The sequence below is a fragment of the Sycon ciliatum genome, chromosome 2 (genome assembly GCF_964019385.1).
Source record: "Sycon ciliatum chromosome 2, ocSycCili1.1, whole genome shotgun sequence".
Classification (NCBI taxonomy): Eukaryota; Metazoa; Porifera; class Calcarea; order Leucosolenida; family Sycettidae; genus Sycon; species Sycon ciliatum.
The window spans coordinates 15661226-15688257 of record NC_088644.1 but is presented as its reverse complement, the minus strand read 5'-3'; the positions used below and the strand labels follow the sequence as shown (position 1 = coordinate 15688257).

At 49.3% G+C, this 27032-nt stretch overlaps 1 protein-coding gene across 1 annotated transcript in view; it reads right to left on the bottom strand.

The window, feature by feature from the left end:
• LOC135808900 (laminin subunit beta-2-like) overlaps positions 1–27032 on the bottom strand; it is a 56355-nt gene that overhangs the window by 18323 nt on the left and 11000 nt on the right. Inside the window, exons 5-18 of the mRNA XM_065322144.1 lie at positions 23537–23677; positions 22957–23077; positions 22556–22744; positions 22121–22282; positions 21629–21741; positions 21148–21369; positions 13673–13813; positions 12116–12409; positions 11296–11464; positions 5235–5381; positions 4153–4771; positions 2013–2226; positions 1082–1204; positions 248–491 (exon numbers count right to left, since the gene is read on the bottom strand). Of these exons, the coding sequence (XP_065178216.1) occupies positions 248–491; positions 1082–1204; positions 2013–2226; positions 4153–4771; positions 5235–5381; positions 11296–11464; positions 12116–12409; positions 13673–13813; positions 21148–21369; positions 21629–21741; positions 22121–22282; positions 22556–22744; positions 22957–23077; positions 23537–23677 (2899 nt within the window). The remainder of the gene's footprint in view (positions 1–247; positions 492–1081; positions 1205–2012; positions 2227–4152; positions 4772–5234; positions 5382–11295; positions 11465–12115; positions 12410–13672; positions 13814–21147; positions 21370–21628; positions 21742–22120; positions 22283–22555; positions 22745–22956; positions 23078–23536; positions 23678–27032) is intronic.

The following is a 27032-nucleotide window of genomic DNA, read 5'->3' as shown; positions in this document are numbered from 1 at the left end:
AAAAATGGGGGTGGGTGGGTGGGTCAGAGACAATTTTGCTCGAGGACGGATTTTTAATTTTCCCATAATTACGGACGACCCCTAACTTCGGTACACGTAATTTTTACCTAAAATAAAATACACCGAAAATACGTACATGCAGTACGGAAAACTGATTTACCGAAGTTTTCGCGCTACCAAACCGTTGATTTTGGGAAATACCGAAAATATTACAGCAGCGAAAATTCCCGGTTTTTACAGTACATACCTGGTGCGCAGTTTTCACAGTTTTCACCTCTGTATGGAGGAGGACATGAACAGGCTTCCACCCACGGTGCATCCCCGTAAAAAATGGCCAGTGATGCTTCAAAGAACGCCGCTTCTTCACCGCTGCCCAGTGCTGTTGATGATGTATCTTCCGATCCTGATTCTTCTTGATAGGGCCCCTGCCGCACTGCATATGTCATGGATGCTTGGGTCATACCCACAGTGTACTGCCTGTCAGGTGCATCCTGACATCAAGTGCCAAACAAACAAACAAACAAACACAAAAGAAATTGAAGCCACGTTTTCTCGTCACTTGTGTCAGTCGCCAACATGCAAACCAACTCTGCAAAGGAAAAAAACACGACCAACGAGAAAACAAGTTAGAGGATGCGGGGTTCAAATCCATGGCCTCTTACGTACAAAGCAAGCACACTACCACTTCTCAACTCTGCTAGCCCTCGCTGCCAAAGATTCACCGGATGATTTTCTTGAGCACTACGCGGGTTCACATTGCAGCCGGGAGAAGGTTGCAAGAGGCACTCCCTCCTCCAGTCCGTAACGGCAATATGTGAGCCAGCCATTTGAGATGTTTGGGAGTTCAAGTCCAAATTGGACGATTCCAATCCAGTACCTGAGCCGCAAAAATACTAGCGATGGAGTGTAGTTCATATCGCCACGGTCACAAGACTTTGTAGTTCATATCGCCACGTTCACGAGCCTTTGGGATATGGACCACAAGGATTAGTATACTAGTGAAGAAGTGCAGTTCAATACGGTTTGCATGCATTCACATGACCTTGATGTGCACATGCCGGATGCATAGTGCTGGCCTGACCTGTGATATGGACACCAAGATCTCCAGTGAGGATAAGTTGGCCAACGTCTCTCGCAGGTCACTGTCCTGGGCCATGGGTCCAGTTGGATCATCGACCTTCCAGCCATGACGAAGGAACCTCACCTAAAATGCATAATAGTGTTTTTGAACACAAATGCACACAATGAAAACCTTGGCAAATTCCTTTGTGACTCAGAGTTTCATGGCTGTTTTCGTAGACACATTCAAGAGCAAGAGCAAACTTGAATTACGAAATAAACACTTCCACCTAAGAAGGATAGCAACTAACCAGGTAATGTTTGCTACATGCGCCGGGGTGCACACTGTGTAGGGTACAGTGTGTTTTTTCTTCTTTTCACTATTAAAATCCACTATGCTCCCGAATAAATGCGGAATGTGGTGGTATTATTAATATTCATGTAAATCATGGTGAGCAATTTAATAGACGATGCATAAAAAAGCCAGCATTTGCATTCTGGGAGGAAGGATTCACAAGAAAACATCATTGAATGATGAACTGTGCATGGCTAAAAGTTACTGCACTCATCAGTGGTGTAGTCTGCATGCACAGTGCCGAATACTACAGTACTACATGTTGGACCATGGCCAGCATACCAGTAACATTATACCGCATCACTCTACCTTCAGCTTGCTTGCCTGACACAAGTGCATGCACAGTAGGACTATAGGTACACAGTGAAATCCCGATAAGAAGAACACTGATAAGACAAACTTTCACTTTAGAAGACCTGATATTCACATTACTATTGGATAAATCACTGTGTATTCACTGTGTTTAACATATTAGGGATAAGACTGAGTCCCGTTACGGAGAGGAAACCCCATTAACCCCTGGGAGTTTCCTCCTATAATAGTTTGATTGTAGTTACAACTATAAGATATCCTCATCAGCATACACTGCATCACTCACCTCAAAATCACTTCCATTGTCTTGCACTGGCATATGCACTGGGTAGTAAAGAACCCGGGGTGGCATAGCTCTCCTTTCCAGCCTCACAGAGATAGCAGCATGAGAGTGGTTGCCAGCAGTAGACAAGGCAAACGTCAACGCTTGCGAGAAGGCCGTGCGCTTGTCGCCAAGGTAGATTGATGGCGCCACAAACGTCACAACCTGCCCTGGGCGCCTGCATGATTACATGAAAGACAGAATATGACATAGTATACGAGTATTGTCCTGACTGTACTGCACATCTGCTACTGGACAAAAACTCGGACCACATACTTGGAAGTAACTACACAGAACTTACACAGAACTTACACATCATTTGTTACACATAACCCACACGTGATACTGATACTGCACCGCTGTTTTGCATGTCATGATTGGAAGCTGTGAAAAAATACCGTACGTTTCATACGTGGAATATGGTTGGGTAGTAATGAATTTCTGGGTAAAATAGGATGTCAACAGTGCACACTATGCTCCCGTAAATATGAAAGATTGGCTCTCCTGCACATGCACTGGATACCCAGGGAAAGTTAAATATGGCGGTGGCTATGTGGCGCTGGGCACACAGCACACTATGTATTCTAAGAGTACGTTTTACAGCAGGCCCATGTGGTGCTGGATATGCATGTTCGTGTACACAACAGCCAAGGTCAGTTTGCATCAGTAGATCACAGCACAACGGTGTTAGGCAAATAAATGTCCCGGCAGCCACGCCACACTTGGGCGGACTTGCAACATGTGAAAGCAAAATTGTCTAGTACAGTGGAAATAGGATACAACGACCTTGGATATAACGACCTTGGATATAACGACCTTGGATATAACGACAACATTTTAATCAAGGATAGCGACAAAATTCTGTTGCCCAAGTCGTTTAGCAAGTCCTTTTTGTACATTATAGATCGGGTATAACGACCTCGAAAATAACGACAGATCGAATTTACCGACACTTTTTGGTGCCCGAAGACCTGAAAACACATCAAGTATAACGACTCAGTTCCTCTTGTATCAGGCAGACTGGGGACTAGCGTGCATGGAACATAGCTGTTTCACTTGTATCAGGCAGACTGGGGACTGGGGTGCATGGAACATAGCTGTTTCACTTGTATCAGGCAGACTGGGGACTGGGGTGCATGGAACATAGCTGTTTCACTTGTATCAGGCAGACTGGGGACTGGCGTGCATGGAACATAGCTGTTTCACTTGTATCAGGCAGACTGGGGACAGGCGTGCATGGAACATAGCTGTTTCACTTGTATCAGGCAGACTGGGGACTGGTGTGCATGGAACATAGCTGTTTCACTTGCATCAGGCAGACTGGGGACTGGCGTGCATGGAACATAGCTGTTTCACTTGTATCAGGCAGACTGGGGACTGGCGTGCATGGAACATAGCTGTTTCACTTGCCCAGACCTGCGAGTCACTGCACAGTCCACACATTCTACACTTTACTTTGTAGCCGCAGTGCAACGGTGTAGTTACCATGCATGACTTTTGCCTTGAACAATGCATGCACGACGCATGCACATACACATCTGAAATCCATACCAGTGCAATATATTGTCCACATGCACATCTGCAATACATTTCTGTCATTTTGACATACATATTGCATGCTAAATGTGAAGATCGGGTTTAGTGACAGATCGGATATAGTGACATTTTGTTTTTTCCCGAAGGAGTGTGGTTATATCCAGTCTCCACTGTACCGTCCATTCCTTGCCCCTGGGCAGCCTCAACAGTCAGTCCCCGGACACATTGAATGTTAGAGTCTGCAACTATGTTGGGAAGCAACATTTCACTAGGTATGTTGAGCTCTAAGTACTCAGTGCTTGGGTCCCATATGGCAAGTCACCAAGTCAATGGAAGTTTGATGTTGACAGACTCAGCAGCACAGAACAGACACGAGCTGAAAGGAGGTGGAAACTGCTTCCCCTCTATAATAGGGCTCCCAGTCAGAAGCAATGGACTATCGCATAAACATGAACATAGGTTCTGATAAAATGATTCGGAGCGTTGCACCAATACACCTACGAACTATTTTCAAGGAGACAAAAGGAAATTCAACCAGCACCTTAGTTACAAAGGCAAAAGCACTTACGCAACTGTTTCAAACGGGGCACTTCCAGATGTTTGCTCGGCAACAACCCACATATCCTCGCCACTAGCATCCATGAGTACCTGCCCAATTCTAGCCCTCCTATATCCAAGGGCAAGGTGGCATGTGTCTGATTGACCATTACAGAAGCACTTCATACAGCCATCGGGATTTCCCTCCTGCAGGTATATGTACCCTGGCTTGCACCGGTCTGCTTTGTCACCCATTACGTTGGCTTTGGGCGTGCATACTCCAGTTGCAAGGTCACACTCAGGGCCCACCGCTCCGGCCAACGAGCAGCCACATGGCTCACATCCGCCCTGTGTGAAGTTCCAGTAGCCGGCCATGCACCGGTCACACAGTGCTCCGGTCACGCCACGTTTGCAGCTACACTGATGCCCGGCAGAGTTGTCCGCACTCGGCTCGCAGCTCTGCCGTACAGAACCAACCGCGTCACACTGGCATGCCAGGCAGCCGATGCCCAGGAACAGGTCCTTGGCCGGGTAATGGTTCTCGCGACAGGCATCACAGGTACGTCCAACGGTGTTGATAAGACAGGTGCACTGGCCGTCATACCGCTCACACACCAGACTCTCAGAACCAAAGCTGCTGCAGTTGCAGGCTGCACACAGAGTGAAACAGAAGATGCAATCACCTTGTCACTATGGTCTACTCTAGATGGAGACCTTACACACTCAATTAACACTCAGTAAATACTGCAAACTGTTGCTGATACCACTGTTGAGGTTAGTTGAGAATCTGCTGCCCTGTGCTGAAAGACATGTGTCGAAAATTGAACCAATCTAAGACGGCCTCTGGAGGTCCACTTCTTGTTTATGGTGGAGTCTATCTATGCATAGTTGGCACTGTTAAACTACAAAACTCTGTGAATGTACATGCAATGTACCAATACTCTACTAAAAAGCCATTGAAGGCACTTGTCTATATGACGGATAGCTTCTGCATTCTGAATTGGCGCAGGCCACGACTGAACTGATTGTGACTCCCCGTGCTGTGTGAAGCATGTCCATTGTAGACAGTACACCTGTATGAAGCACATCAGTTGTAGACAATTGCCTCTATACCTTTGCAGCCAGTATCACTGAAGTCGTAGTGATATGCTTGGCATATATCACACTGACGACCTCCGATCCCAGCATGACAGTCACATTGACCGTTGTAGGCACTGCACACACTGGCATTGCTGGAACCAATTTCATTACAGTCACAAGCTGCAGTAGCGAGAGAACATGCATCAACCAGTCACGATTATTGTCTAAACATGCAGGGAAGTAGTAGGCACCGTACCACCAATACGCAGTGCTGTTCAATGAACATTATGAAATCAATCAAGTGTTGAATGCCATGGCGGGAGATTGTAGATTGGGTTGGACCCACAATGGTTGATAGGGAACCCAAGCATCTAGTCATGAATCTGTCAATGTAGAATATACTGCATTCATTAATATTAGTCGGCTGATGATCAGTTACGCACAAATGCTGGCTTATACCCTGGACTGTGCAATTCAATTCAGGTCATGTTTATCCATTGTTTAACCCGACTGCTGCATGGACGATAAGTGCTGCGAATAGTGATCATGCGCCCTGGCCTGAGTAGCTCGCTTGGCTAATTGAAAGTCTGCCGACCTGGGCCACATTATGTTGCTAAGGCATGCACAACCCCAGTCACAGCGCGCAAGTTGGTTGAGTTTGGCCGTCAGGAGGCCAGCGCAAGGTATCCGGGGCGCGGGTCTGATTCCAGCGAGGGGCAATGTGGTACCCCGCAGCGCAAGGGTAGCGTGATACCCTAAGCCAGCGTGCGTGCTGCATGAGTAGCGTGATACTCGCTGAGCGCTTTTGCTGTTGCCTAGCAACGCGTTTCTGTCTTTCCTGGGCCCCCAACGCATGTTGGGTGGCCCTGCGCATGACTGCACGTTGTCATAGCAACCTTGGAAACCTCAAGCCGGTTACCAACAAGCTAGGAATCAGACCAAGCCGCCGAATGCCCCCAAATTCCGCGTTGGTCAGCCGAATGACCTTAGTGTGGTATTCAAGCGCTTCAGCTACATGTACGTAGTTCAAATGCGTGCCCTTCGCATGTTTGTTTTCCCTTAGTGACACCGAGAAGGGTTTGAATCGCATGTAGTCGGAGCGTGCGTGCACACATGGGGTGTCCCACACCGCCATGGCATGGGGTGTCCCACACCGCCATGGCATGGGGTGTCCCACACCGCCATGGCATGGGGTGTCCCACACCGCCATGGTCTGGGGTGTCCCACACCGCCATAGCATGGGGTGTCCCACACCGCTAGGTGGGAGCTATAGCACAGCAACAGAGTGGTGCAGATAACTTATCATAAGTATCAGAGGCGTGCGTGCACAGTCAGTGCTAGAACGTGAGTGCATACGTCCGCGAATGGGCGTACCAGCGTGTGCGCAGCGTGTGTACCTGCATGCATGCTTGTGCGGTGTCAGACTGTGGGTGCGTGTACGCGTGCATGCATGTGTGTGTGCATGCGTGGGTGTGTGTGCGTGCGTGTGTATGTGTCTGCGGGTGCGTGTATGTGGGTGTGGCTGTGCGCGCTTGCGCGCCTGCGGACGGCGAACAGTTACTTTCCACAGCGTACATAGTTCTTGTAGCAGGCACTTCGCCATCTGCCGAGTTTCATGATCTCGGATTCGGTGAAGCCGCTCATTGCTCCTGTGGTTGCGGCTCCGGCTCTGAGGCCGTGCAGTGAATACTGGATAGGTGGGTACCCTGCGCTGCTCAGGAGCTGACGGATTAGACGGGTGAGTCTTGGTGCAGTTAGGAACTTGCCACAGCTGTCAACGAACAGTGGTCTATTGGGCAGGTTGGGGCGTCTTGATAGATAGGTATGCATGGCTTTGACCGGGCAAACCGTTGAGTTGGTGGTTGTGAGCCGGACGGAGTGACCCTTGCCGAGTTGGTCGGTCTTGGACTTCTTGATTGTGACCTGTATTGCCTGCGGCGTGATGGAGAGGTCTTCTGTTCGGAGGCCACCGTCTGACATGGTCGTGGCGGTTGTGGAAGTGTACTCACTTGCCCGGAGACACGCAAAGAAGCCCAGGCAAATAGCTGCCCATACCATGGCTCGGTCGGTCGCGTTGAGGTTAGACCGTATCAGGGCCCTGCGCATAGCTGCCATGTGGGGCAGGAGGATTGGCTTACTGGCGTTTTTAGTTCGGTTGGCCTGTGCACGTGCCACTCCTTGAACTGCGAGGTCCACTCTTCGCGACGAGAGATCTTTGCCGTTTTCTTTGGCAATTGCCCGGATCGCCGACACATACAGGCGGACGGTTGACGCGGCATGTTGACGCGCCAGGTAGGCTACAAACGCCAGCATGATGGTGTCTGTAATCACCTTGGTGCCGACTAGTTGGCAGAATTGGTGCAGTCGTTTCCAGGCTGTCGCGTATGTGGCACGTGTGGACGCTGACAGGCCTAGCCACTGGTAGGCCTGACCCTCCAACATCAGAGGGAGTAGGTGCTCTCGGGCACCGGAGATGGCGTGTCTTCTGCTGTGGGTGCCAGTCGGCGAAATCGGGCCATCTGAAACCGAGACAGAGAGTCAGCAATCGCATTGTCAGTGCCGGGGATGTGGGAGACTATGACGTGAAAGTTGTGTCGGGCAGCAATGGCAAACAAAGTGCGTACCAGCGCCATTAAGTCGGGGCACTTTGTGCGTGAGCGGAGCCAGATGTCGCATACGCTACGGTTGTCGCAGTGGAAGCGGATGCGCTTCAGATGCAGCTGCGGTGCCCATGTGGATGCTGCGACCACGATGGCAAAGAGCTCCATCCACGCGATGGATCTCTGGGATTGGTGCCTCTGCCACCGGTGTTGGAGCCACCGGCCGGCGAAGAAAGCACCATAGCCGATGGCTCTAGATGCGTCCGTGTAGAGGTCCATATCGGCGGCGGCTGACCACGTGGGTTCTAGGAAGAAGGCGACGCCATTCCAGGCAGGGAGGAAGTCAAGCCACCACTGGATGTCTGCTTTGGCGTCTTCTGTGATTCTGATGTAATCGTTTGGATGCGGGACCGTCGTGCTGAGATCAATGAGGCGGCGCAGAAACATGCGGCCCGCAGGGACCGCCTTGCAGGCAAAGCTGAGGTGACCTATCAGGGACAACAATTCAGACTTGCGGGCGGTAGGGCGGGTATGTTGCCAAGCCTTGAGGGCAATGAGAAGGTCTTCTAACTTGTCGGATGGGAGGCGGATTTCGAAGCGCTCTGTGTCCAGCATGACACCGAGGAATGTCAGGGTTGTACTAGGGCCTTCCACCTTTTTTGGATTGACCGGGAAGCCTAAGTCGTGGCAGGCTACCAGGGCACGGTCAAGCTGGTGCTGTGCGCCGATAGAGTCCGTCGCTCCACCAAGGTAGTCGTCTAAGTAGTGGATGACTGGGGCTACGTCGAAGTTGTGCGACATGACCCACTGGAGGGCGTCTGCGACTTTGTTAAACAGCGACGGTGATGAGCGAAGGCCGAAGGGTAGGCATTTGTCCACGTAATATTGCCCGCGCCAGAACAGGCATAATAGTTCCCAGTCCTCTTTCCGTACTGGACAAATGCGAAATGCGTCTTGGAGGTCGACCTTCCACAGATGGCAGCCACGGCCTAGGGACCGTGCGAGATTTACGCCGTCGTCGACCGAACAGTACTGTACAGAGAATTTGTCGACAGGGATACCATCGTTCACTGAGTGGCCCTGTGGTGCTGACAGATGCATAATCAAGCGCCATTTTTGCACCGACCGTGACTTCTTGGGAACCACACCCAAACCGGAGACCTGTGTAAGTGTGAAGGGGGGCTCTTGGTAGGGACCGGCCATGCGACCTGCGGCAATTTCACGACCGATGGCAGCATCGACAATGTCAGGGTGCTCAATCGCTGATTTGAGATTACGAGAGACTCGGAAGGTACGGGGACCAGCAAACCCAATATCGAACCCGTAAGACAAAGAATGTATTACGAATGAGGCAAAAGCCGGATCAGGATGCTGACACAAAGCGTCCTGCAGGTAAGAAACGTTAATGGGGGTTACAGGCGTGTGCAAATGGATTGGCTCGTGAGCGAGGGTGCGTGTAGGAGAGATGTGAGCAGCTGGGCAGAGTGTGTGAGTGCTATTGGCCTGGGTGAGTGTAGAGTTACCGGTGAGTGACTGGAGTGACCGAGTCTCCAAGCTGGGCAACTGCGAGCTATTGGTCGCGGCTGGCGGCGGCTGGCTTTCCTGGGCATGACTTGGCGGGGTGGCTGCCAAAGCATGTGCTGCACTGGTGGCCGTAGCGACAGGCTGCGCGTTGGCAGCGGCCTTGGTTGTAGTCGCGGCAGACAGCTGGGGCGTTTGGGTGAGCGGTAGCCCCTGACCGCTGTGCCGGAAAGGGGCGTTTGGCTGCTGGCCCGTCAGACAGTGAAGCTAGGCTACGGGCGCGGGGGCAGCGAACTGTTAAATGACCTTGCCGGTTGCAGTGACGGCAGGGAGGCAGGATGGAGTTTGTAAACCACTCCGACCAGAGTTCCGGATCTGACGTGGCAAGGCTAGATTTGCTGCGTGCAGCTCTTGCACGGAACGACATGTCGAAGCCAGACCACGCACCGAATGTATAGCGTGCGGCCGCTTTCACGATTGTGCTTTGGTACTTGAATAATTCCGGACCTCTGCCGGGGTCGTGGTGGAGGGCTACTTGGGCGAAGGCTGAGAACGCCTCCAACCACGATGTCAAGTCTACAACTTTCTTTAGACGGGATGACGACATGGCAGATGGCACAAGGGTGATGTGGTCCCCCGTCCCCTGCAGGGTGAACCCACTGTCCGGACCCATGCTCGTATCAAAAGCCAGCTCTCCCAGTACCCTACCAAAATCAACGTACTCACGTTTGATAATCTTGTCCGTGAGATGGTCGCTGAGGGCAGGTAATGGGATGGATGGTGGACGCTCTGGGGCGAGCAAATCGCCGTCCAGGAAGAGACTCTCCTGGTCTGGTCTTAGTGCTGAAGCCAGTGAAGGCTGGACATATTCAGGCTCAGAGTCAGGCACCACAACATCACCAGAGACTGGACCAGCCCGCTGTGCTGCTGTTGCTGCTGCTACAGTTGGCTGTGCATGTGGAGGTACCACCGGTAGACCCATCGAAGTTGTCAATGACGTCATGCAGGACGCCACTGCATCGTGCACGACCCGAGAGATCTCGGCAGATTGCTGCGACGTGAACGCGGGCGACGAGTCAGGCTGGGTCGCGGCCGCGGGGCTTTGAGTGGCCGGGACTGCAGGACTAGCCCGCCGACGCGTGGTCTTTTTTGCGACCTGGCTCGTAGACTTAGCTTTGTTTCTTGCCTGGGCCGACAAATGCTCATGCAGACGGCTCACCTGGGCTCTAAAATTGCCTGAGCAAGAAAGCCCCAGTTCTCGCAGTCGAGTTTCAACTCCGTCGACTTTGAGTTGGCGGAGATCGGAAAGTGATGGCACGGAGCTCATGGTGACGGCTCAGGATCTCCTGCGACTGCGGAACTTTAGAAATTTCAAATCTCGCCGAGTAATTGCAACAAGGAAGAAAGAAATTGCAAAACAGTTGGATGCACGCAGCAGCACAGCTAGCAAGAGAAAGAGCCGTGGATGGGTTTGTTCCTGTTTTTGATGGCTGTGGCCATCCGTTGGCCCAGCGGTCTCGTGTGAGTACGGTGTTTGTTCGTGCTGCCAGCTCGCGCCCGGCATTTGTTTGCGCTGGCAGCTCGGGCCCGGTGCGCGAGTGAAACCGAACCGTGACAAAGGCTTTCGCTCTTTAGTGCTATTGACTGGCTTTTCATACGATGCCTATTGATGTCTAGAGACATGCTGTCTAGCCTTCCCCTAGTACGCATTCACGGGGCTTTGTTGAAGTTCGTGCCGTGAACTGCCAAAGGGGACTGTTTGAATGGTGCTGGGGCGAGTGCGACATTACGGCGTCCCTGCAGCCGGCCTAATCGCGTTTGTCGCCACAACCGATTATATCAATTAAGAGTTGGCCCTATTCAACATCAAAATTAAATATATAATAGCCAACAGGACTGTTGCAAGTCAGAAGTTAGAGTTGGCCTAGACTATATTCAGGTCATCACCTGAGCCCATGGTCCGACCGCCTTACCCAGTGAGCCGTTGTTCAGGATGCCAGAAATTGCAAACTCATGCTGCTCGCAGGCAGCCGACTGGGCCATGGTGGCTTCCTCATTGGAACGCACCAGACTACAGCCGTCGATGACAAAGTCGTCAATCACGTTACGGAATATAGAGCTGCCCGTGGGTAGCAGGCTGATCTGAAGTGTGCATGAATATGCAGCATGAGGACAAGACACAACACAGCCACTCACTTCACATTGGCCAGCTTTCCCACTGCACCTTGCCATGTTGCAATAAATACAGTCTTATATGCTGGGATAACAGCTACACCATAGCTCAGTGGTTAGAGCATCACTGGCAACAAGCGAAGGTCCCTGGTTCGAGTCCTGACGGTGACAGTCAATTTTTCTTAAGACTTTTCCCGTTTGCATCTTTCTCATCAAACCAATGAAAAAGCACATCAAGCTAACGCAAGGAGAATGTTGTGGTGTGGGTAGGATTAAGCACTGGAAGTAACATATTTCTTAAGTATTTTCAGGATGTTTTCTCATGCACTAACATAATACAGTGCAGTACTGTAAATTTTCGTGGAGTCTTCCTATGCAGTGGCACCATGCAAAATATCAACCATTTTACCTAATGTGATCAAAAAAAGGTCGAATGCGGGTGGAATCTCAAGCTTTCGCATACATGCATAGCGGCTCCTTTACGGGAGTTGTGGCTGTGCATAGGATACAGCACATCCTGGATGAGGGCAGACAGTATTTCCAGCGTACAAATCCCCTTTCAAATCTTATATCAAGATATTTACACCAAAAGTAGCTGAGCTCCGGCTACGTCCAACTTACCGTATCCAGTAACACATCCATAGGTCCATCTCCGTCACTAGCTACGGTGATGCGTAGGCGATAGGTGGTGCCCTTGTGCAGGCAAACACGATGGTCAAACTTGACAAGATTGCCAATGGCCGGCTCCATTGCGACAGTGATACCTGGCGTTCCATCAGGCTGCTCATGGCACACGATACTACCGGGATCCGTCTCACCGCCTGCTGGACTGTCACCTGCATCATTGCCGTTGTCGCTGGCTGGGTCTGCAACAATGCTAACCTTAATGTTACCGCTACTCTGCTCGTCTAGTTTCTGCAGTGACATGAGAAGTCATGCACATATGCACGCACGCACACGCGCAAACACACACACACACACGTGCAAGCGCACGCACGCACACACACTTGCACACACACACACTTGCGTGCACACACACACACACACACACACACACACACACACACACACACACACACACATACACACACAAACACACACAAACACACACACACACACATATATACACACAAACACACACACATACACACGCACGCGCATACACACACATGAATGTCTCTATCAGTGCCGCGCATCCACTTGACATGGGTCTGAACGGAGGTGAGTCCTAGAATGTCCATGCCAATGCCATTTCCACGGCACCAAACGTGCTGAATAGGTATGTCAAAGATTGCCTGTGTTCAAAGACAACCATGGCGGATTCCACCCATGGTCGATGAAATGACTGAGGTGTCAGCCTCGCCCGGAAACCCCAGTGAGTGCTCAGGCACACTTAGAAATACCAGTGAACTAGTGAGTTGCTCAGTGAGTGCTCAGGCACACTTAGAAATACCAGTGAACTAGTGAGTTGCTCAGTGAGTGCTCAGGCACACTTAGAAATACCAGTGAACTAGTGAGTTGCTCAGTGAGTGCTCAGGCACACTTAGAAATACCAGTGAACTAGTGAGTTGCTCAGTGAGTGCTCAGGCACACTTAGAAATACCAGTGAACTAGTGAGTTGCTCAGCATAACTCTGTCAACTAGGACTATGTATTGTATACAACAAGAGCTGTCATGATGCACACAATTCACTGTACATTGACAAGATTACTGTACATTGACAAGATTACTGTACATAGTACAATACACAGTGAACCCCATGAATAACAACCTCAGATACAAAAACAATAATCATGAATAACAACCTCAGATACAACAATAATCATGAATAACAACCTCAGATACAACAACAATAATCATGAATAACAACCTCAGATACAACAATAATCATGAATAACAACCTCAGATACAACAATAATCATGAATAACAACCTCAGATACAACAATGATCATGAATAACAACCTCAGATACAACAACAATAATCATGAATAACAACCTCAGATACAACAATAATCATGAATAACAACCTCAGATACAACAATAATCATGAATAACAACCTCAGAGACAACAACAACTCATGAATAACAACAACTCATGACACCCAACACTTTTCTCATGCACCTTAGAGGGTGATTATCTGCAAGATTGACTACACACAATGTCATGTGTTGCTTACCCCTATGGAGCCCAGGCCAAGCACCACTGCATACGGCATAGTCCACTTGATGTCAGTGATGACCAGGTCGACATAGCCTCCAGTGGGTGTGCGTACCCAAAGTCCACGCGACGCAGTCTCGTTTACTACACGCTGGGCAGTCTGCAGTGGCAACACACAGCAGATCCATGCACAAGCTCAAGTCTTTTCAATAAGGTTTATCAGCAGTGGTTGTTGTATACATTGCATGCATCATAGGAGTCGATGTGTCATATCATGTTTCTCATGCTATTCATCCTTGCTCACGCTAGACTAGACGTCTACGTAGGGACAGCTTGCTGGTGTGCTGCATGCATTCATTGCTAGTTCCATGCATAGTTCTTTGCCCTACTGTGGCGGGAAGGTCGTCCCGTGCAGCCGCAATGATCAGCTGCGCTACGGAGGTTCAGTTCCGGCAAACATGCGTGCGGATTTGCATTTTGCTGCTTGGTTTTGATGTATTTGTAGTTAGTGCAAGGAAAGAGCTTGCTGGTGCAGTTATTGTTTTGGTTTTGGTTTTGAGTTTAGTTTGCTCTTTGCTGGTACCTGCTTTGAACGATCGCCTTTTGTGGAATCGTTACACTCCTTGTGGTACAATAATACAGTCTTCAGAAATATCGAATACATAGTGGTTCTTCGAGCCGGATCTAGTCGCGGTTCATTTTATAACCTCACGAGGATGAGTGAGTCGCGGCCGTCCGGACCGAGGCGTAGTGGAAGAAAGACTAAAGGCTGGCACTCGGCTCGATATGGGTTTGAGGAGTCAGATAAAGAGGAGCTCGAATTGTGTTTAGCGAAATTGAATAGGCGAGCGGAGGAACTAAAACTCCTGATCGCAGAGGAGACCGCTTCTATGGAAGAGCTGCATGCAGCCGGGATCGCGCGTGGATTGAGTGAGCGTCATGGACGTACATCTACGGCAGAGCCGAGTCCCGTGCCAGTACCAGTGGCAGTGCCGAGACGACCAACGCCTGCACTGCGATCGCGGAAGACGAGTGCTACTTGTGGTAGCCCAGGAGGTGTTGTCAGAAGATTGGACAGCCGAATGTCGATCTCGGCCGTAGAACAAACTAGTTTTGATCAGCCTGCACTTGATGGAGTAGGATCACCTGTAACGGCAGGAGTTCAACTTCAACGTGTGTCATATGCGCCTCTTGCACCTTCACCTGCGCCTCTTGCACCTTCACCTGCGCCTCGAACTCGCGTGGAACCTAGACTAGCCAGGGTTAGTAGGTCCAGCGGCAGCAGAAGGCAAGAGCGCAGCAGAGGGCAGGAGCGCAGCATCAGCGGCAGCAGAAGGCAAGAGCACTGCAGCAGAGGGCAGGAGCGCAGCATCAGCGGCAGCAGAAGGCAAGAGCACTGCAGCAGAGGGCAGGAGCGCAGCATCAGCGGCAGCAGAAGGCAAGAGCGCAGCAGAGGGCAGGAGCGCAGCAGCAGCGGCAGCAGAAGGCAAGAGCACTGCAGCAGCGGCAGCAGAAGGCAAGAGCGCAGCAGCAGCAGCGGCAGCAGAAGGCAAGAGCGCAGCAGCAGCGGCAGCAGAAGGCAAGAGCGCAGCGGCAGCAGAAGGCAAGAGCACGTCAGCGGCCGATTGAACCCGGCTGATCTACCAAGTCGTGGAGTTGCGGCCTCGCACGTGCAGGATGACGGCAAATGGTGGAGTTGCCCAGAGTTTTTGCAAGAGCCTCCGGAGCGATGGCCGAACAAAGACATCATAGTGCCCCAGGTTCTTCCGGCACTGCTTCAGCGGTCGCGCCCGATGACTCTCACTAGCCACATCCAGGCAGAGCAGACGACGTGCCGCCTGCACCCAGACAACGTCTCGTCATGGAGCTATCTTCTGCAGGTCACAGCCTGGTGTAAACGGTTCCTTGATAACACCAGAGGCCGACCTCAGCAGTGTGACAGCAACGCAGGTGCTACCGTGCAAGTATCTCTCAAGAGTGCTAAGGCTGTTTCGGTTCCCGAATTGACGGTCACAGAACTCCAAGGCGCCGAGCGGCTCTGGATAAGCTATGCGCAGAGGCAGTGCTACGGACAGGTAGTGTCAACGCTGAAGGACAAGAAGCCTCTTCCACCCAGTGCACCGCTAACGAAGCTACAGCCGTTCCTGGACACTGACGGTCCACCGCTGCTCCGAGTTGGTGGACGGCTCTGGACTTCACACCACCTGTCTGACTAGTTCCGGTCCCCTGTGATACTGCCCGCCAATCATCGCGTCACTCAGCTAATTGTTGGGCATGAGGATGAACGCTGTCAACACGGAGCAGGCACAAACCATCTGCTCTCTAACCTGGCCGATCGGTATTGGATCATCATGGGTCGCCAGGTCGTTAAATCCTACCGTCACAGCCGTGTCCGTTGCCAGAAGCTGTGGAGATGTGCCGCTGAGCCCAAGATGGGGAACGTGCCAAACATCCAGACAAGCGGACCGTTACAGGCATTCGCTCACACTGGAGTAGACTACGCTGGGCCTTTCCTGGTCAAGATGGGACGCGGACGATCGCAAGAGAAGCGCTATATAGCCGCGTTCTCATGTCTGCAGACCCGTGCGTGCCACCTGGAGGTAGTGCGTTCTCTGGATGTCGAGGGCATGGAGATGGCTATGGCAAGGTTGTGCCATCGCCGAGGTCGACCAACACTGATCCTATCCGACAACGGCAGTAACTTCGTTGCTACCGATCGTGAACTGCGGGAAGCGCTGAGGGATTTGGATCAAGCCAACATCACAGCTGGGTTGGCGATTCAAGGCATCAGATTGCAGTTTAATCCACCGCGATCATCGCCGCCACGGAAACCTCCATGGCCGCTACCTCCTGTACCACCGTGGGGAAGAGCTCGGCCGCACTTCGGCGGAGCATTTGAGAGGGTGGTCGGGGCCTTGAAAAAGGCACTCCAGTCAGTCCTGTACAAGGCTAGCCTGACCGACGAGGAGCTGCAAACTTCGTCGTGGGTCATGTCAACGTCGCAACAGCTCTGGAGACGGCGGCGGACTCAGAGTCGACGCCAGTTCACCCATACCTCGCTGGAAAGTTATCCAGCAGCTCCTCAGAGATGTTTGGAAGCGGTGGCTAAGAGAAATGGTCTCTGCTATGAACATCATGACTAAGTGGCGCCGCCAATCGGGCACGGTCGAGATTGGAGACGTCTTCCTCGTCATGGACGATGCGTTGCCACGCTACAGATGGCCGCTAGGACGCGTGAAGGCCACGTTCCCTGGCAAGGACGGCATTGTTCGCGTCGTGGACATCCAGGTCAACGGCAAGAAATATCGGCGTGGTGTTCGATACCTAGTGCCGCTCGATATCCCGACAGCTGAAGCAGCCACTGCGGTATCTCAGTCGTCAGCCCTGGACTTGGATGAGTTGCAGTAAGACACTAATGGAACAGACGTTAGTTAGTTACACAGTAGACTTTCGTCACCTCATTTTCTCACTGCTTTCTAGAGCACACAGCACTTATTCCTCTATGTGCTGTGTGCTACATACTAGTATCTTCCTTTGGTGTAGTTTCACTCTCCCCTGGTTCGTTCAAGGTGGGGGGTATGTTGTATACATTGCATGCATCACAGGAGTCAATGTGTCATATCATGTTTCTCATGCTATTCATCCTTGCTCGCTAGACTAGACGTCTGCGCAGGGACTGCTTGCTGGTGTGTTGCATGCATTCATTGCTAGTTCCATGCATAGTTCTTTGCCCTACTGTGGCGGGAAGGTCGTCCCGTGCAGCCGCAATGATCAGCTGCGCTACGGAGGTTCAGTTCTGGCAAACATGCGTGCGGATTTGCATTTTGCTGCTTGGTTTTGATGTATCTGTAGTTAGTGCAAGGAAAGAGCTTGCTGGTGCAGTTATTGTTTTGGTTTTGGTTTTGAGTTTAGTTTGCTCTTTGTTGTTACCTGCTTTGAACGATCGCCTTTTGTGGAATCGTTACACTCCTTGTGGTGCAATAATACAGTCTTCAGAAATATCGAATACAGTGGTGATAAACCTTAGTTGATGCGCGTAATGCTTTTAATTGCTTGAATAGGCAGACCGCGTTAAATAACAGTACGAAATAGAGGTTGTGACTTCGGCGATGACTTTGTTTAGGAATGGGTGCACTTCTCGTGTTCTCTGGATGGCAGTCGTGAGTCAGTCAAGTGTCAAGTCAAGTCGGCGGAATAGCGCGAGCTCCAGTGTGGGAGCAAACCCATTCGCGCTACATAACAGTCAGTACTGGTGTCTGCTGTGAAAATGTTAACAAATTCATATAATCATCCTTCTCGACTGTTTGCTGCAGGCGGTGGTGAGATTTTTTCAGATGAGGGAACGACACAGGGCGACCCATTGTTCAACTCTACAGGTTCCCACACCTCAGCACGGCAGATTTGGTATGTAGATGATTCCGGCGTGTGGCAGGGGAGTTGGTTTGCCTGCGCGAGTGGTGGGATGAGATTCAAGTCCAGGGCAAGCAGTATGGCTACAGCACCAATTCTAACAAGACTCTTCTCCTCGTAAAGCCCGACAAAGAGGTGGAAGCATCTCACATTTTCACCGGCACTTGCATAAGTATTGCAACAGGCACTGCTAAGTAATTAGGATCATTTACCGGTGAGTCGGGGGTATACAATAACAACCACTGTTTTGTTTTTTTTTACTTTCGGTGTCTCTTACAAGCTGCTAGCCATATTACAGGAGCCACCAGGGAGATCACATGAAAAAGGTGCTAAGGCAGATATTGGTGGGGTTTCAGTACGGGTTGTGCAGTTTTGACCAAAAGCCATACACGGAGAGTGGGGAGTAACAGGCGCGTGCACCGGGTCAAAAAAAGGTGGTTTCCAAAAATTTCGACCGCCATTTTGCAATAAGCTACCGACAGATTCAGCAGTATTACACGCATTACACACTGAAAGAAAGCTATAAAAGTTATGGCTGCCAGTCCCACCGAGCCATCAAAACAAATGTGGTACAAAGGCATTTTCCTGACACAGGATAAATGAATAGGCTAGCCAACGTTATATGGGCCAGTGCATGCAATACCGTGTCTAAGGGCAAATTTTTGGAATTTTTTCTTTCTTGAAAATCAATCACTGGGGTCTAGAGAACAACTCTGTGGAAGATGAAGCTGGATATCACATTTGAAAGTACATAGAGACCATGATTTCTATGGCATTGTCCAACATGGAATATGCCTTGTATAATGCATTATCTACAGCGTCGCTGAAAGCAGCAACAGTTTTGCGTATAAGCCTTTAGTATTGGCCAAGAGGCTGCCTTGTTATCCAGACAAAACCGGGCAACATTGTCCAGCAAATTCTTGCAGCGTTGACCTAACAAGAACTCGCGTTCCTTTTGTGCAAAGACAACATGGTCACGGAGTGGTTCCGTTGCAGACTTCTTTTCATCCTCTGCACGAGGAGAACAAATATCGTCCCGGAGCAGCGCACACTTGTTGAACACATCCATCCGTTGCGTCATGAACTCGATGGACTTGCACTTCTTAGTCCACAGATACAAACAAAATATGGTAACCCAGGGTTTGCGCTTCACCAGACTGCTCGACATGTTCCGAAAGGACAAACTTGTAGGCGACGGATGTAGGTAAGTTGCATGGGAGATTCCTCACCTCTCCTTCTTGGTGCAACAGACAAAGGGAGACCGAACACTAAGCTGTAGTTCAGTCTGTTCAGAATAAACTGCTGCGCTCTGTCTCCCACTTCTGCAGTAAATTTATTCCAAGGCACATTGCCAGCTTTCCATGTGCACCAGGGTCACAGCTAATGTTCTCCTTGTCCACTTGCAGACAGTCATATTCTGCCAACCACATGGAGCTGCATAAACGCGGTTCGACACACGATGTGTCCCATCACAGTGTATCCAAACGTGATGCGCGTACTTTCCGTTGCGGAAGCTGTCGACTGATGCACGACAGTCGACAGGATCGTCACGCGTGCAGCGCAGCCAGCGCACCAATATAAAAAATGCCGAGCTCCTTCGATTTCATCGCCGAGATTTAGTCGTCGTAATGGAGGATTGCGCTCGACGTGAAGCTGCTGAAATGGTAGTTCCGAACGCAGCCACAGCCTTCAAGAATCAGTCAGTCCACAGCGGCAATGCTCTGAAGCGCGTCCTGCTCATCGTCGCTTGCAGAGGCCACAGAATCTCCGCCTAATTCATCCGCTCTCGACTCGCCTTCAACCTCAACACAGGAGTCTTTCACTCCCGGACGCTTAGCTGGGGCTTCGTCAGAGTCACTGTGAGCAGAACAGCCGCTAGGTGCCGACTGCTCCGACTCACGACTCGCCAAATAAATTGTCGTCTTCCTCCTCGATAATAAACCTTGCCGATCTCTTCGGACGCGCCGACGATAATCACGCGAGCGGTACAGCTCAACCGGCGTGCTGCTCGGCGTCTGCCACGAGTGTGTCTACTCAGAGGCCCTTCCTCAAGTGCTAATTCCAACTCCTCCTGCGCCGCCACGTCCATGATGATCGCTTGTCGGTCGCTTCTCTTGAGTTGTCGTCTTGAGATCGAGTATAGACAAGATCCGCGGTCCAGCCACAAAAAAATAACTCTTCTTTCCGAGCGATTTTCTCAAAATTCTGAAAGAAATCGGTTTCCCCCGAAGACACGTTTTCGCATGCACTGGCCCATATAAGTAGTTCGAAGTAGTGAAGGAAGATTCAGACACTCTTGCTAGTAAGAGAGTCAAAGAAGCAGGTCAATCCATGTCACTGCCTGAGTCTGCAGTGGCACTATAGCCCTGGGAAGACACGCGCAACTGGAGATTGAGACAATTCGCTAAGATCCATGGTATTTTTGTAGTATTCATCGTAGAGCGCTCCTTTCTTTTGTAGCTGACCGCTAAAGACCTGTGCCTGACGTCAAACATGTCTATGCATGTCTGGACTGTCGTGCAATAGAGGAAAATATTTATGACAAATAATACGATTGCCACCCAAGTGCGGAAGTGAAAATTTGCAATGGGACGTAAAATACCTGTCGAGTGCCGTAACTCCACTATTCGACCTTGGACCGATTTCGGATGTGTTGGAGCCGACAGCTGAGAACTTTCTAATGTGAATAGACCTTTCGATTACTCAATTCCGTTCAGGGAAAGCCGAGTTACGAAAATTAATATTTGAGTGTTTGCAGAATGCACTTCATAGCGGATGCAAAAAGGTGGTTTCCGGGCTCCAAGAAAACCACGCGGTGCACGCGCCTGGAGTAAGACATTTCATTACTACTAGTATGCTACTTCCAAACACATGCTCACTGTGAGGGTATCGGCATTGCAACTGCATACGCATGGCGTCTTTACGCGTGTGCTTGGCTGCCAGGTCAGAATCCATCAAGACACTACATGTATAAGCAGTGCAGAGTGATCAAACCCCTTCACATACTAACTTTACAAAACAATGAGTGTGAAGTATCTCTGTCCCGGTACAGTGGCCAGATATGCACGGCATGCTTCAACTCACAGGTGATAGCTGGCCAGACTCTACCTCATAGAGGTTGAGTCTCTGCAGGCTGTTGAAGAAGTAGCCGGGGGCTACTTGGTCACAGTGCAGTCCCTGGATGTTAGGCCTGCAGGGACACTGCTTGGTGACGTGGTCACACTGCATGTCCAGCGATCCACCAACGTCACACATACACGATCCACAACCGGCCGGGTCCTGTGTTGACAGATCGGAATACCCATCCTGGAAGAGTAACAACACATGTTCACAGAAAGCACACACCAGTGACTCGATGCAATGCCAAGTACCAAGGAAGTGGGCACAGGAAAGAATACGTACTGCCATCACTTTATGACTTTAGCAACAAGATCCTACCACCTCAACGTACAATAATGTGTAAGTAAATTCTCTGTTGTACCACTGTAGGTGGATATTTAGTGGGAATCTGCTGAACTCTGTCACACATGACTTCAAAATCATCATAATGAAAGGCATTGCTCACCTTGCAGCGGTCACATTGTAGACCATCGGCATTGGGTTTACACATGCACTGGCCAGTGGTGGCATGGCAGTGCATGCTGCCTTCAACCGTACCGTTTCCATTACAATCGCATGCTGACAGCAAGAAGAAACAACCATCACGCACGCACGCATGCATACATAGGGAACAGTATGACAATGTGCTGGGAGCTAATCCACACGGAATGAAATGGAGGTTATCATGTCAGAGCACCAACGCATTGTCCACCTCCCTGACTGTAGCAGCACAAGCAAGGAGCTATTACTGAAGATGGCAAATTTAGAAATACCAACATTAGAAAGGGAGAAGCATGTGGCATGTTTAACACAATCATTGTCATTTCACATTTTCCTTAACACTACCTTAGCAGTAACACGCGGATTTCCCAGAGTAAACCACAGTCGGACTGAAATGCTCATAACCGGGATGACGAAAAAGAGTTGTGATTAAAAATGTGACATCTGCTTTACTGACCTTCACACCCATCTGGATTGTCGGCATTCAAGTTGAAGAATCCTGGTTTACACTCAGCACATGATGACCCCTGTACATTAGCCTTGCAGATGCACTTTCCAGCATGTTCTCCCATCTTATCACAGAACTCCGATGCTGCACCGTCCACTAGACAAGAACACACTGAATACAACATGCACAGGAATGTTAGGATACTATCACTGACCTGTTACCATCACTGACCTGACGATTCGCCCAACCATCCGCGACGCATATTTAAAAATGCAGTTCTATGTACTTCGCAGCTAGCGACACGAATTCTACATTATGACCAACGGACCCTCAGATACACACACACACACACACACACACGCACGCACACACACACACACACACATACACACACACACACACACACACACACACACACACACGCGCGTGTGCGTGCAGACTTACACTGGCAAGCTTCGGGATCATCCACGCTCGCCGGAGGTGTGAAATAGTAGCGATCAATGCACTCTTGACATTGTGCACCCTGACGATGGTGACTACATTCATTGCACACACCACCAGACGTGCTATTGGTCTCAGCATAACGATCTTCATCAAAGTGACAACTTGTTGCAAAGCCATGGCATTCACATCCTGAACAGTAAAAAGAAGGAGAAAATTTAAGACAATATGACTACCGCCAGATGATGAGAACTAAACGCATTGTTTGTTATTGATGCGTGGTTAAAGTGAGTGAGCCAAACAGTCCAGCTATGTACTTAGAGCAGAAGTTACCTGTGTTCCTTGATCACTCTTTGCAAGTTCATTACAGATCATTGTACATGTAGTCAGTCCTATGCACTTACTCTGGCAGGAGTTGGGTTCTTCCAGTAGACCTGAGCGCCAAGGTAGGTCGTTGTAGAGAGGTTTGCACTGACTGCAGTCTTCGCCTGAAGCCTCATGCTGACACTTACAGTTTGAATACACCTACACAGCAGTTGAACACACAAACAATAGTGTTGCATATTGTATGTTGCAGCAGGGGATATGCTGGCTACAGGGCCAAGGGGTCCAGCAGGGGATATGCTGGCTACAGGGCCAAGAAGTCCAGCAGAGGATATGCTGGCTACAGCGTCAAGGGGTCCAGCAGGGAATATGCTGGCTACAGGGTCGAGGGGTGTAGCAGGGGATGTGCGGGTCACACGGGCAAGGAGTGCAGCAGAAGAGAGTTGTGTACTGAGTACTGAGTCTGAGCACCAAAACAACCACAACCTTACAGTGAAGGCATGGACAGTATCTTTATGTGCTGTCCAATAACATGAGAGATTTTACCTGGGCCTACTCCTTCACCAAAGAAAATCCTGACTCTAGTGGAATCACCACAGAAAAATCTGCTGCTGCACCAGCTTGGTTTTTAGCTGAATCGTCTGAATACTGTCCACTCACCGGTATATCGTCGTCTTTGGGAGGTTTGATTAGATGTTGCTCCTGCCAGTCTGTAGCGCTGCACTGATCAGCATGGCCAGAGCAGAAGCAATTGCCCTTCACCACCAAGTTGTAGATGGCGTAGAAGTACTTGTTCTGAACCTGCAGCATAGACAAGACAGCAGAAACACCGCAGAGTATGCTCAGAGAGTTTGAAGAGCATTTTTTTAAGCTGTCCGTCCCTTTCAAGTGCAACACAGATGGAAGTGGAACACCAGTGTAGTTATCAACATCATGTAGGATACTGCATGTGTAGTTATCAACATCATGCAGGATACTGCATTTTCATATGCCTACTGTAAGTCAACAAATATTCGGCGCATATTTATTTTCGGCTATTTTCGGCCTGGTTGTACTTGGCTGAAAACTTGCTTCGGCCGAACTTTGTTTGCAAGGTTCATTGTGACTGTAGACAGTCAGCAGCAGGACAGGCCGAAATTTTGATGCGGCCGAAATGCGTTTTAGCCCTCTTAGGCCGAAAATTTGAATGGGCCGAAATTTTGTAGACTTACAGTAGCTACACAACTACAGCTAGTGCTCTTTCATCACTAGCTCTACAGGTTATCCTTTCCAGTGCTCTTTCATCACTAGCTCTACAGGTTATCCTTTCCAGTGCTCTTTCATCACTAGCTCTACAGGTTATCCTTTCCAGTGCTCTTTCATCACTAGCTCTACAGGTTATCCTTTCCAGTGCTCTTTCATCACTAGCTCTACAGGTTATCCTTTCCAGTGCTCTTTCATCACTAGCTCTACAGGTTATCCTTTCCAGTGCTCTTTCATCACTAGCTCTACAGGTTATCCTTTCCATTGCTCTTTCATCACTAGCTCTACAGGTTATCCTTTCCATTGCTCTTTCATCACTAGCTCTACAGGTTATCCTTTCCAGTGCTCTTACATCACTAGCTCTACAGGTTATCCTTTCCAGTGCTCTTTCATCATTAGCTCTACAGGTTATCCTTTCCAGTGCTCTTACATCACTAGCTCTACAGGTTATCCTTTCCAGTGCTCTTTCATCACTAGCTCTACAGGTTATCCTTTCCATTGCTCTTACATCACTAGCTCTACAGGTTATCCTTTCCATTGCTCTTTCATCATTAGCTCTACAGGTTATCCTTTCCATTGCTCTTTCATCACTAGCTCTACAGGTTATCCTTTCCAGTGCTCTTTCATCACTAGCTCTACAGGTTATCCTTTCCAGTGCTCTTTCATCACTAGCTCTACAGGTTATCCTTTCCATTGCTCTTTCATCACTAGCTCTACAGGTTATCCTTTCCAGTGCTCTTTCATCACTAGCTCTACAGGTTATCCTTTCCATTGCTCTTTCATCACTAGCTCTACAGGTTATCCTTTCCATTGCTCTTACATCACTAGCTCTACAGGTTATCCTTTCCATTGCTCTTTCATCATTAGCTCTACAGGTTATCCTTTCCATTGCTCTTTCATCACTAGCTCTACAGGTTATCCTTTCCAGTGCTCTTTCATCACTAGCTCTACAGGTTATCCTTTCCAGTGCTCTTTCATCACTAGCTCTACAGGTTATCCTTTCCAGTGCTCTTTCATCACTAGCTCTACAGGTTATCCTTTCCATTGCTCTTTCATCACTAGCTCTACAGGTTATCCTTTCCAGTGCTCTTTCATCACTAGCTCTACAGGTTATCCTTTCCATTGCTCTTTCATCACTAGCTCTACAGGTTATCCTTTCCATTGCTCTTACATCACTAGCTCTACAGGTTATCCTTTCCATTGCTCTTACATCACTAGCTCTACAGGTTATCCTTTCCAGTGCTCTTTCATCACTAGCTCTACAGGTTATCCTTTCCATTGCTCTTTCATCACTAGCTCTACAGGTTATCCTTTCCAGTGCTCTTTCATCACTAGCTCTACAGGTTATCCTTTCCATTGCTCTTTCATCACTAGCCCTACAGGTTATCCTTTCCATTGCTCTTACATCATTAGCTCTACAGGTTATCCTTTCCAGTGCTCTTTCATCACTAGCTCTACAGGTTATCCTTTCCAGTGCTCTTTCATCACTAGCTCTACAGGTTATCCTTTCCATTGCTCTTACATCACTAGCTCTACAGGTTATCCTTTCCAGTGCTCTTTCATCACTAGCTCTACAGGTTATCCTTTCCAGTGCTCTTTCATCACTAGCTCTACAGGTTATCCTTTCCAGTGCTCTTTCATCACTAGCTCTACAGGTTATCCTTTCCATTGCTCTTTCATCACTAGCTCTACAGGTTATCCTTTCCATTGCTCTTTCATCACTAGCTCTACAGGTTATCCTTTCCATTGCTCTTTCATCACTAGCTCTACAGGTTATCCTTTCCATTGCTCTTACATCACTAGCTCTACAGGTTATCCTTTCCATTGCTCTTTCATCACTAGCTCTACAGGTTATCCTTTCCAGTGCTCTTTCATCACTAGCTCTACAGGTTATCCTTTCCAGTGCTCTTTCATCACTAGCTCTACAGGTTATCCTTTCCAGTGCTCTTTCATCACTAGCTCTACAGGTTATCCTTTCCATTGCTCTTTCATCACTAGCTCTACAGGTTATCCTTTCCATTGCTCTTACATCACTAGCTCTACAGGTTATCCTTTCCATTGCTCTTTCATCATTAGCTCTACAGGTTATCCTTTCCATTGCTCTTTCATCACTAGCTCTACAGGTTATCCTTTCCAGTGCTCTTTCATCACTAGCTCTACAGGTTATCCTTTCCAGTGCTCTTTCATCACTAGCTCTACAGGTTATCCTTTCCAGTGCTCTTTCATCACTAGCTCTACAGGTTATCCTTTCCATTGCTCTTTCATCACTAGCTCTACAGGTTATCCTTTCCAGTGCTCTTTCATCACTAGCTCTACAGGTTATCCTTTCCATTGCTCTTTCATCACTAGCTCTACAGGTTATCCTTTCCAGTGCTCTTTCATCACTAGCTCTACAGGTTATCCTTTCCATTGCTCTTTCATCACTAGCTCTACAGGTTATCCTTTCCATTGCTCTTACATCACTAGCTCTACAGGTTATCCTTTCCATTGCTCTTTCATCATTAGCTCTACAGGTTATCCTTTCCATTGCTCTTTCATCACTAGCTCTACAGGTTATCCTTTCCAGTGCTCTTTCATCACTAGCTCTACAGGTTATCCTTTTCAGTGCTCTTTCATCACTAGCTCTACAGGTTATCCTTTCCATTGCTCTTTCATCACTAGCTCTACAGGTTATCCTTTCCAGTGCTCTTTCATCACTAGCTCTACAGGTTATCCTTTGCATTGCTCTTTCATCACTAGCTCTACAGGTTATCCTTTCCAGTGCTCTTTCATCACTAGCTCTACAGGTTATCCTTTCCATTGCTCTTTCATCACTAGCTCTACAGGTTATCCTTTCCATTGCTCTTACATCACTAGCTCTACAGGTTATCCTTTCCATTGCTCTTACATCACTAGCTCTACAGGTTATCCTTTC